The sequence below is a fragment of the Haemaphysalis longicornis genome, unplaced genomic scaffold (genome assembly GCF_048455015.1).
Source record: "Haemaphysalis longicornis isolate Haplotype H1 unplaced genomic scaffold, Haemaphysalis longicornis Haplotype H1 scaffold_1, whole genome shotgun sequence".
NCBI classification, from domain to species: Eukaryota; Metazoa; Arthropoda; class Arachnida; order Ixodida; family Ixodidae; genus Haemaphysalis; species Haemaphysalis longicornis.
Genome location: NW_027526203.1, coordinates 338132277 through 338144726, shown reverse-complemented (window position 1 = coordinate 338144726; position 12450 = coordinate 338132277). Strand labels below are relative to the sequence as shown.

At 49.9% G+C, this 12450-nt stretch overlaps 2 protein-coding genes across 4 annotated transcripts in view; one reads left to right on the top strand and one right to left on the bottom strand.

Moving 5' to 3' along the window:
* Positions 1-12450, bottom strand: part of LOC144152907 (zinc finger CCHC domain-containing protein 24-like) — a 349875-nt gene that overhangs the window by 27143 nt on the left and 310282 nt on the right. The window lies entirely within an intron of this gene.
* LOC144152870 (sodium-coupled monocarboxylate transporter 2-like) overlaps positions 1-12450 on the top strand; it is an 85657-nt gene that overhangs the window by 17851 nt on the left and 55356 nt on the right. For both annotated transcript variants that reach the window (XM_077684397.1, XM_077684387.1), the window contains exons 2-3: positions 4858-4923; positions 5625-5676. In XM_077684397.1, coding sequence (XP_077540523.1) covers positions 4858-4923; positions 5625-5676 — 118 coding nt within the window. The remainder of the gene's footprint in view (positions 1-4857; positions 4924-5624; positions 5677-12450) is intronic.

Genomic DNA, 12450 nt, shown 5'->3' with positions numbered 1-12450 from the left:
GGCTCTCCCTGGACAGAAGAGCTCCGGGTAAGCGCCCTCTGTCTGCGGAGTTCTTCGTAGCTTCGGCACTGGGTGATAATGTCAGCAACGGTTCGCAGATCTTTCGCTAACAGCATCTGGAAAGCATCATCATCGATTCCTTTCATCAGGTGCTTAATGTTCTCTGCTTCCGCCATAGCTGAATCGACACGGTTGCATAGGTCCACAACATCCTCGATATAACTGGTGAAGGTCTCTCCAGGACGCTGTGCTCGTGTGCGGAGACGCTGCTCAGCAAGAAGCTTCCGCACGGCGGGACGGCCGAAGACCTCGACAATGCGGTTTTTGAATTCAGCCCAGGTAGCCATGGTGGCTGCGTTGTTGTGGAACCACTTCTTCGCTAGGTGGTCCAAATGAAACTCAACGTCATTAAGCTTCATGCGATCGTCCCATCTGTTGTGCGTACTCACTCGCTCGTACTGCGACAGCCACTCCTCCACGTCGTTGTCATCCGTTCCATCGAAGTTAGGGGGGTCTCGCTGCCGAAGCACACCCGAACACATGATGGGCTGCAGTGAGGAAGGTGCCATGTCCCGGTCGGTGTTCAGCTGCATCACGGGCTGTAGCCGTCTGCTCCGTAACTCCAGGATGTGGTATCGGAGTCTTGCGATGCGAAGGCAGAGTCACGCTGGGAACGAACCCGCACACTCCACCAAACTGAAGCGTGGTTTATTGGACCGCTAACGAGCAGTTAGTTCTTCGTGCTCAGCAAGCTATGTCCGACGCGATACTCGATCGGCCCGTGCCCAAGCGATGCTTCTGCCTCCTCGTCGTCGGGCGTGCACCAAGCCGAATATCCCCAACGGGGAATTGTCCTTGCATGGTTGCCGGTGACAATTACATCAATCGCGTCCATAATCAACGCTACAACATATATATATATATATATATATATATATATATATATATATATATATATATATATATATATATATATATATATATATATATATATATATATATATATATATATATATATATATATATATATATATATATATATATATATATATATATATACAAGGGTTAGCAGTCAAGAAAACCTCGGAAAGCAAAGGGAGGATGTAGTAGGTCATTGAAACAGATAAGGAATTTGGAAAGACAGAAAGAAAGTGGAGAAAAAAATTCCCGCCGGGTGGGATCCGAACCCATGACCTCCAGAATAGGCGTCTGGTGTGATGACCACTACGCCGCCCGGCGTCCAGCGGCTTGTGGAGTGGACAACCCCGCTGCAACCCGCCACTGCACGGCAGACGCTGCTTTCTCTGTGGGAGTTCGCGCGCTCCTCAGGCGTCGACCGCCGAATGTAACCTTTAAAGTCCCCCCCCCCCCCCCCCCCCCAACCTTGCTTTCTTCCCCATGCTGACCGACGCGTCCACGTTCTGTAATAAAGTTTTGTTATGTTATGTTATACTAGCGGGTACAAGGTGAGGCGTTAGCATCAAATAAACAAATTTAGCGCAATTAAACGACGTGAAACAAGCACCAAATCGCACATCCGTTGCCTGCTTAGATCTGTACTTCTATGTTTACATAACATAACACAGCCGCATACATGGTGCGCGGCCCAGATATTTACATACGATCGTCACTCACTGACTGCGTTCGTTATCTTCTAGTTGATGGGTCACCAACCTACGGCCCGCGGGCCGCATAAGGCCCGTGGGGCAATATTATTCGGCCCCCAACACGACGTCAGAATCCCCGCCTCTCCTGTCACTATCTCTGGGCCGACACGCCAGTTTTGACCTCAAATGGGGTTAGACGGGAGACCAGAACAGAAAAATTGATCCCTTACAGTTGCATTGTGCCCCATCTTCACACTCAGCCAGATTCTGAATTATTGTGAAACGTTATTGGCAATTCGCTGAATTATTTCATTATTTCTGTTTGCCTTAACACCCCCCCCCCCTACCACCCGATTTGCCGTCCGGCCCTCCGTCGTGACGGCTTCATGCAACTCAGCCCCCCACCTCTAAACGTTGTGAACTGGGAATATATGAGGAAAGAGCTTTATTAGATAAAGTGGGAGCAAACAAGGTAGTTAGAACGGCCACATAGTTTGCCTGAGTGCTTCGCTCTATAGCCCCTACTTTCGAAATCACAAAACGGATTTCCCGTTTATGACGATCACTGTATTTTGTCACTGAGTCACGATACAATAAAAAGGCAAGCCAGCGCTGCACCACGTATTCGTAATGGCGGCGCAAACCAGCAGTGTTTAACGAAAGTGCACACATAAGTGTACAGGTGCGCAAAAGCGTGGTGCCCCGCAGACGAGCCTGCGCAGTCCGCCGGACTCGTTGAGTTTTACACACGATCTTTGCCGATTGCGTCACTCTTTTTTTTTTTTTCATCAGCGGTTGTTGAAAAGTTTTTTTCACCAAGTGTATTAGTTTAAACAAAAAGCTCTCATTTCAAAGTTCACTTCATACGACCACCGGAGAACCCGCGAAGGCAGAACGCCGTCACCATCTCAGCAGTTTCCGCAACGCCGTGAACGTATTTACCGCTGCAAAGCTTTTTTTTTCCCTTCTGCCAGATTGATCGCCGGAAGAGGTCGGACGCGCCGGGGACGGGCTAGAGACCACGTCGCATAACAATCGGGAGTACCGAACTCATTTTGCTTCTGTAAACACGGGATCTCGTGGGACCCCCGCAGCTTTGTACTACCCGGAAATACTACCCGGAAGTCGGTTTGGCCTCCTGCAGGCCCAGTGCATCGGTGCCGCTCCGGCAGGTCCAAGGCAGGCCCGGGCAAGTCAGCCGCGGGCCGTTGGACAGCACGGCGAGATTCAGCTCGGCCGATCCTTGCGGCATCTCACCTCAGCAGCCAAGAGAACTTGTGCATGGTGCTATGGCACAACAGTACGCCTGTGGATACGGAAACTAGGCTGAGGGCCCCTTTCGCAATGCAAGGGCATGGCTACAGTTTTTAAAGCGAACCAGAAGATGCCGGTTGATGTACAAAGGTAGTGCCGGGCTTGTACTCACATGGAAACACGGTGTCGCCCTGCGGATCGCCGGTCGAAGTCTACAATGAACCCCTTTCGAGGCCGATAACTCAGTCTCCAACAAAAAATCTCCCACCTCCCCTCGCGGGAACCCCTGTGTAGATGCGACGCATAGGCGGAGCGGCGAAGGGACCGCGTTTTATACCGCGCATAACGTTGAGGGGACTGCGTAAGCCGGTCCCAGTCGATGACGACGTTGGCGTACTTGTAAAGCGGCGTGGACTCTAGGTGTTTGAGCCAAGCGTGGATGTTGCTTCGCCGGAGAACGGCACACCGGTTATATGCGCAGCGCGCCCGAAGGAGAGGAAACCGCGGAAGAGACAGTACTGCACATGCGCCGGCCCCAGCGCGTCTGCCGCGGCTATGACGCAACGTACCGCGGCTATGACGCAACACAATCCAACACAATCCATTTTAATCCAATCCAATCCAATCCAACCCAATCCAAGCCAAGCCAAGCCAAGCCAAGTCAATCCAATCCAAGCCAATCCAATCCAATCCAATCCAATGCCCCTCGCGAGAGGTGTTAGCTATCGGAGGGGAGGGGGGGTGAGTGGCGGAGAGCGCAGCTGGCGCGGCGAGGAGAATGGGGGAGGGGCGGACAACGCCGCCGAAGACGACGACGACGCCGGAGGGACAAGGCGAGTGAATCAGATGCTCCGCATCTAAAATATGAACTCAAGCTACATCCCTCCTCTCCTTACATGGCCCAGAGCGCCCCCCCCCCCCACCCGTTGTGAATAAAAATCTTACATATCACAATAGGGGTCGGCAACCTGCGGTCCGCGGGGCAGTATTATGCGGCCCCCAGCGCTTCGTCAGAACCCACACCCCTCATCAGGTGCCTTCCTATTTGAAGGCCGACACGCCGGTTTCGACCTCAAATATGGTTAGACGGGCGACAAGAACAGAGAATTAATCGCTTCCAGTTGGTATTGCTCCCATCTTTACATTTAGCCAGATTATTGCCGATGATTGTCAAATATCATTGTCAATTCGTTGATTTTTTTTCTTTTTGCCTGCAAAGCCCTGCAACTCGATTCGCCGCCCGGCCCTCCGCCGTGTCGGCTTCGTGCAACTCACCCTCCACCTCAGAAGGTTGCCGACCCCTGTCTCACAACTCGCTGAGTAGCGGGTGAATCATATATACGCGCCAATCCCTCGCGGCTTGATCCGCACATACCTACTGTGGGATTGGCCAGCCCGCTGTGAAATGACGGGCTTGGCTGAACCAGCATTTAATCAGTTATCAATGGTCACCACATTTTACCCTGGCGGCAAAAACAGACTTTTTCTGTTCAACGATGCTTAAATTTTGTTCATTGGTTTGGTTAAGCAATGGTTTACTTATGCTGTAACGGGACTGTGGCGCCAAAATCTGACGTTAAAGGGATTCCCTCTCACAAAAACCGAGACTCCTAGCACGGCCACGTCTAGGGCAACACATTAGGACCCACCTGGCCTAAACAGAAAAGCACTTGAACTGAGAATACTGTAACGACACGTTTATTCTATTCTCTCTCTCTCTCTGTGTCTCTTCCTCTTTCGCTGTAAAATGTACATTTTGTTCGGGAAGAATGCGTATAGGACGCCCTTGTCTCTTTTACTTGATAGTAATAACGGATCCCTGCCCGTGGGGTGAATCTTAGATGCACACTGAAGCACACGAAGGGGTTTAAAATATGCAGAAAGCCTCCCCTATCAGGAAACCCTCAAAGCCAACTCGTAACACTGGCGCCTTAAACTTCCATTATACCGAACAGCGAAATGTCTTTGTTACCTGCATGTGTTTTATTTTTTGCAGTACCTCCGATTGCGGTACGGGAACAAGGTCGGTCTCGGAGCCTGCGCTATCTACCTATTCCTCAGCGTAAGTGAACAAGCCGCAAAAGGCCTGCGACACTCGCCTATGAAAGTGGTTTTAAAGTTATTTCTGTAGTCCAGGGCACTATGGTTATGCATTTTCTGTGTCGGCCCACCGCAAAAACGTGCTAAGGTTTTTTGAAGTTAGATTTAGCTATCCTAACTTTTGCGAGTCCTCGAACCGAAAGCAACCAGGGCTTGTTTCGGACTTGATGAAAAGAAGAAAACAAATTTTATAATATATCGAGTGGGCATCGCCCAGTAGTGCGTAAGCATTAGAAGAAATATTCCGAAGCTCAACATATCATTTGACTAAGAAGAGCGCATGTGCGCAGGGACAACACACAGGGCGTGAACGGCGTTTTGAATTACGCAATGTACCGGCGCAGATGCCTTTTTTATTTAAATGTAGTGCACGGATATGTTATTCGTCGTATTTGCTCACTAGGTCACTTCGATTGGTCATTCTGGTGCGTTGTGGCGAAGACGCCATTAAGGGTAATTCAGGTTCGCCTAGTACGCTATCGCTACTGATGTTTGGTAACCTCAATTTGTGCCCTGCGCTTGCAGAGCGTGCATGTGCGTGGCATCTCGTCTATGACAAAAAGCCTTTCTTCCAGAAATTAAGTTTCTTCGAAGCGGAATTTCGTAATTTCTGCGAAAATTAACCCTTCACGTCGGCCTAAATTTTGAATCATTTTATTTCAGCAAACAATTGGTGCTGTGGCCCTTTTTTCTGCCTCCGTCGCGGCCGCAACGGGTAAGCGTCTGCGATTTCGTACCGAAAACTAAATAGCCTAAAATAACATTTCACTGGCACCTTCATGTTGCTGTTTGCAGTAAAATCGTGCACATTTTCATCCCCATTTTTTCGTCATCTCATTCCACTGCCAGCCATTCACGTGATATGGCCTAACACGATGTATTAGTGGCTAAACAGTCCTGCAGATCAGCGTGTGGTGCCAGGTTTGATTTCCGACCGCGGCGGCTGCTCTAGTTTTGCTTGAGGCAGCAATAAGAACTCCGTTAGGGGCGAAATTTTGCCATAAAATTCAGACCTCTTAAGGTTTCGATCAACCCGCATATATTCACCATGGCTAGCCTCATAGGCCGCATGTTTAGGCGGAGCACAAATTCCAGGTTTTGTATTACGCAGTCATGTGCACGCCGACTGCAGAGATGCTATCGTAACAAAAACCAAACAACAAAAGGAGGGACCAACTAAAAGTTGCTGCTAGATGTGTACATAAAAACTACGGGGATGTTTATAAATGTCTAACAACCTGAAGGCGAAAGGCTAATTGGACCCTCTGCTTTTCTGCTGTTGAACTTTCGTTGAACTGTCATGTTGCTCACGTCGAGCCGCTGCCATATAGCTTCATCTATAGCCGCTTCCTGCCGACGGCGTTTACGACGAGCGATATTTCGAGCTGCTCTAACCCCTTCCGTCGTGGCGTACTCTCTCGGCCTTTCCCGCCCGCGACTAAGGCCTACTGCGTCGTCACCCATAGCGACGTTGGAATGAAACTTTGAGGCAAAGCGGCGACGTTTATAGGTTACAAGGCGCGTCCAGAAAGTTCTACCGTCTGTCGCCCTTTCTTAAAACCCTCCTCCGGCGCTGCTGTTTTCCTTCCCCGCCGAGCGCACGGATTATCTATGCAATTTTTTGTACCTCACAGCGTATACATAGCGCCGGAAAGCGAAGCGTTTCAACGAAATCGAATGTAAAACAAAGCCTACCGGTTGCCTGAGGCACCCTATAACTTATCTAATAATGTTTGGTAGCCGAAGTTTGTGGCTTCTGAAGATGCCATTACCAGCAAAAGAACCGGGCTTTACACTTGAACGTACCTGCCTCAGTGTTGTTTCAAGAATATCGCTTAGGCAAGCTTCAACAATTCCGCGCTCCACCGTTCAACATTCATGATGTTACAAATCCCAGTGCGGGAAAGTGAATGGAGGCGTGATACCAGTTCTTATTCTTTTGGCATTCCCTGCGTTTAAAAGAAACTTTCATTGCTGTGATTGCTGTACTAATTCACGGCACTTATGATCTAGTCATATCAAGCAGGCCAACCTGCTTTTACACTTCAGAAGCTTATTAAAAGAAATAGTAATGTGAGCAAAAGAGCGATGTATTATGCCCAAGTGTCAAGGGCATCCTCTTAATAGGTTTCCCAGACCTACAATGAACAGTCGGAATTGGAAAACAGTACAAAACAAGAAAATAAAAAAAATGTATCCACGTGTATAAACATTTTCTGGACAACAGGAACGTTTCGAAGCGGGGTTTAACATAACGAAAAAATTGGCCGCGTATCTGCTCCTTTCGTTGCAAATGACGTCAAAAAACGATAGTCTTTATCGGCTTTTGCGACGTAAATGCCTCCCTTCGCTTTACCGCTCACCTCTCATGTTGTTCCTCTTGCGTCGCGCTCCTCCCAAGGTAAAGACGCCAAATGTTTGCTTAAATCATTTTAAATTTCCCGCGTTCCACTGCTCCAAACCGGGTGTCTCGATGCGAACGCTGCCGTACGGCGAAGACGCGCGTTAATCGAGGCACCCTAGTTCAACGTTTATAAAACCGCGTTTCCCTACTCCACGTGCGTTGCAAGCAGAACGTGGAAGCTATCTAGTGGAACCTTGCGTAACTGTTGCCGGTTGATTTCTTAAAATGGCGCCAGAAGCTATAGTGGCGCGGGCGACAGCAGGCGACGGCGGAGTGAATTCTTTTTCTGCAGTTGATGAAGTATTTAATTTCGCAAAAGTCAAGCATGTTTGAATTTTTATAAAGGAACACTGCAAATATCACTTCTGTATTGATTTGTTGTCTCATATTTGCGTAATGTCTTGTTCTTCTTCAACAATGTTGACAAGTATGAACATTCCACTGGACCAAGACGGGTAGGTTTAGCTATGACTATTATTGCGCAGGCATTGTTTTGCTTTGGCCGGGTGGCTGAATCGAGTCACAGACAGACAGACGGACAGACATACAGACAGACCAAAATTTCTGGGTTTAAGTAGCCCAAGAAAGACTATCGTCTTTAAAACAGAAAACTACCTTGGATAGACAAGAAAATATGCACGCGCATACGGTCACACACAGGGCACATAGAGGGGGAAAAGTTCCAACGGTCGACCGCTCTTGGCACGGCGCAGCGTGGCTGTGCTCCGCGCAGCGCCAGCGCACAAGCCGCCGCCACGCATCGCAGCCAAGCGGCGCATGCGCACACGGCCTTGGCGGCGGGGCTTCGTGTCGTCTGCTAAAGCTCGAGAGCCCGTCGTGCTTGCGTTGCTGTGAAGCACGCGTAAAGCTCAGCATGCTTATAATGTCTTGTAACGACTTTGCCTATGAAGACGCCGTGGAGTAGCGCTCCAGATAACCCGAGACTCTTTAACGTGCACTGATATCGCATAGCAAACACTCGCTCTTGCATTTCGTATCTACTGAAACGCGGCACCTGCTACTGGAATCGAACATGAATCTCCCAGCTCAGTATAGCCAAGCACCCTGACCACTGAGCCACCGCGGAGGGTCATTCTCAAGACTTTACTGCACTCTGGAAGTAAAGAGGCACACGCAGCTAAGATTTGTTTCCTGCGTGTGCTCTCTAAAGCGGATGGCCATATGCCCGGATATGGCGTCCGGCTCTTTTTTTAAATGCAGAGCATTTCTTAGCCTCGCCTCTTCCTGCGTCGGACGGCGTCCACAGCTCCGCGTCCGCAGCAGGTGCGCCTCTCCTCCTTCCCTCCGCTCTCTCAACAGCAGCTGGCGCGCGCATGCGTCGTAGTCAGCCCGTTCGTTCCGTCGCGGTCTCGGCGTAACAGGTGCGTGATAGCAGCGCGGTGGGGCGTGGAAGGGCGCGCGCTGCTTGCGCATGCGCGCTCTCCCCCCCCCCCTCCCCCCGTACTGCTCTCCCTCTACTGCGCGCGCTGCAAATATAAAGCGGCTAGCGGTCGCTCGTGCTTCAGTCACTGCGTTGCTCCTTCCTTCCTAGGTTGACGCTCCCTCCACCCTAACGCGACTTTACTCTCCTCTCTCTACCCCAAACCAACACCAACGCAACTACGACCCAACTACCCACCCTAACGCGACTTTACGCGGCGTTAACGACCCCCATTGCTCTGCATTTACTCGTGTTCCCCTCGCGGGAAGACGCGGGAAGTTTTTTTATTGGAGTGTTCACTTCGCATGCTCAGACTAGCTCGAAGGCACTCGTGTATTGCTCGATGTGACTTTGAATGAGAGCAACGAGATAATGGAAATCGATAACAAATGTTGTAAATACTAAGAAAAAAGATGTGGTTGACGCCACTTTCATAGGAATCGGTAAAACACGAAAGTGAAATATGCCTTCACAGGAACATTTATTGAGCGTCCATATGAACTTGCACATCGCTATTTATATTACGTCGGCATGGCACCGTAAGACGCATCAACGTTAAACATTGAATTGCACGCGCCGGAACATTGCGTAAATCCGACTGTAACCACAGCGAACGAAACGGAACCGAAACCGAAACCGAAAACAGTAGCTGGTGGAGGGTGCCTCAATTCACACGCGTCCCGCGTACACGAAGACGCTGGCATCGAGGCGCCAACTGTCGGCCCTCATTAGTGTCATGACGAACTACTTCGCTTCGCATCTCCTAGGTGGCATTTTAATGAAGAAAGTAGCGGGAAAGATATAAAGCGCGTTCGTAGACCTACGTGGGCTTGAATTCGTAGCGCAGTGTTCAGAGCGCTGTGCCTCTGCCGTTGCGGCGAGAACGTTCGTGGCTCGAACCCGGGCGCAGCTGCGTCAATGGGACTTTTTCTGGCGACGTCATTTCCGTGACGGATAGGACGCCTGTCAGATCTTGGTGTACCCGGGCATAAAACACTTTCGTGTTAAAAAATCAGAATATGTTCAGTCCACAACGCAAGTGTTTGTTTATCTGTAAGGTATTGCTTGCATTACTAAGCAGGCTGAACGACGATATATTAATCAGTGCTGAAACGCCTTATAATGGGTCAAGCAATCTCCGCTGAAGGTTTTCCGGCACTACAGATCTTTCTCGTGTCATGCGGCGTGTAGCGCAAAGCACAGGCAACAAGTGTAAAAAACCACAAGTACAGCTACCAATTATAGGAATAAAAACTGTATTGCTGCTGAGGCCCCTGACGCTCTATTAGTGCGAAGTCTCTTTTGCGCGTGGAGTGCACTTTTGGAAATACCCGGAGCTCAGTAGCAGGTGGGTTCCCCACACCATTTATCACAGCTTGCATTCTGTTCTGCATGGAGCAGTATAGGGACCGACAGTAGTTGCTTTATCTAAGCTGCTCCCACTCCCCCTGGACGCGCACAGCACGCCCGCTAAGAAGGCACGGAGCTGTCGGTGGACCAAACCAATCTCATGTTACCCCAGATATTTTCTATGACATTGAGGTCAGGTGACTGTGCAGGCCATTCGAGGGCTGCCACATCACGACTATCTAGTGTCATGTGGTAAGAGCCCATACCCGAAGGGGGATTGGCCCCAGAAGAAGATGTTGTCAGAAAAGATGAAGAAAACGAAAAATCAGCATACGGGATGGTGAGAAGGATGTTGAAGTGGCCAATGGAGAAGAAACACAGGGTAATCGAAGAGGAGGAGGAGGTAGCTTGTTCAGCGAATGGGAACTGCACACGATTAATGCGAGGTGAAGAGGAAGAGAACAAGGTTGGAGTGGAGAGAGTGGAACGGGTTCTTTGGAGGAACGGTGGGAAGTTCGGGCCGTGCCTGCACAACGCACCAGCGGCATCGCACCGTTTGGCAGCGGGCTGCCCGGAACCACCGATTACCAGCAGCTGCGCTCTGCTGGCCTCCTGCTGACCGGCGGCATCGCACCGCCGGCGACCCGTCGAGCCGTGCCCCACAACGCACCAGAGGCATCGCACCGTCTGGCAGCGGGCAGCTCGGGACCCGTTACTACCAGCAGCTTCGATCTGCTGGCCTCCTGCTGAGCCGCGCTGCTCAGCGAAGCCGAATCATCGCACAGCGGTCCGCCGGACCACGACGCACCAGAACGGGCCATCGCGACGTTCGGCGACGTTCGGCGACGCGGAAGCCAACCAACCCACTGGGCCACGTCATCTGCATCGCACCGTGGTACCGGCGGTAGGATTTGTTTGAATGTGACAGATGCAGTTAATGTGTTATAGTGACTTTAGGTGTAGATTTTTGGTAGTGTGAGGTTGTGCCTGTTTTTTTTTGTATAGTGTGATATGCTTGTGAGTGTGTTATGTTCGTGTTCGTTTGAGGTTTTGGTTCTGTAAATATATTGTGTGGTCATGAAATGAATCAAGTTGAGCCTCATTTCTCCACCGCGTGAGACGCGTGACAAACATTTTTACCCCCCGAAATTGAAGAGTTTTTTTTTCCTAAAAAAACTGCTACACACCACGCCTGTTCGTGGAAACAAAGTCCGCAGTCCGCACGTCACAACAACATCAGTCCTATTAAGCTACTACATCAGTCCTACTAAACTACTAAGATTCACCACACACCAAGTTCAATCTTCACAAAAACTAACTACAAATCCTACACTCAATCACAACACGTAACACTAACAGACAACTCTTCCTCATCCGCATACACTTATCTGCTCATGCAATCGGCTCTAACATCACCAAAATCAATCACATCAATAAATCTCAAGCTTGCAAACCCAATCTACACTTCTCAACTACCTCATTTGTGTTTACTTTATACCCCTACAACAGCTCGTCTTCTGCACCATACAACATTTATGCTTTACATTATACACAACCTATTTGTCATATTCCCTTATGAGTCCTTCTTCTTTCCAAGTCAACTCCATGATTTCAACCGGCTTAGTTGGTCTTTGACTTCATCTTCACCTTCTTGCGCCTCGTCCACAGCCCCTTTCACTACACTGTCATGTATGCTTGAACCACCATCAATGTTCACTTGACTCACTGCCCTAGGACCCGTGCCCTGTCTCCAGTCCTCTAGTGCAAGCTTTCTCTCCATTGTGCACGACTCGCACGATTTCTTCGTTTTTGTCTTCTCTACACGTCTGCGCTTTCGCTCTCCTCTCACGTTGTTACTTTGGCTACTGCCTGTCTTTTGGCCTATGCCACCTTCTCCGAGGCGCTGACCACGGAGCCAGCCGCTCATCTTACAGGCCTTAGCTGGTTGTCTGCGTGTCATTTTGGTAGCGTGCGCTAACTCTAAGAACTTCCCAGCTACCCTATCACTTTTCGCACACTTCCGCTCACGCACTCGAACTTTTCTAACACCCAGACTCTTTTTCCTTATCTGCTTCGCAGGCTTACGAAAATGTGGACATTTTTTCTCGCTTTCTTGAGTCTCAGCAACCACACAGGGTGTAGGCAATTGCCTTTCGCTTGGAACAAACCCCGGTCCTATGCCTAGCCTCAATTTCTCGAGCCGGGACTTTTTGTCAACTACAAGCTGCTCGGTCTGAGGGAGCTGTCCTAGTTGCTCTGAAATCCCTCCACCTGGCTGTGCACTGGTGACCCCG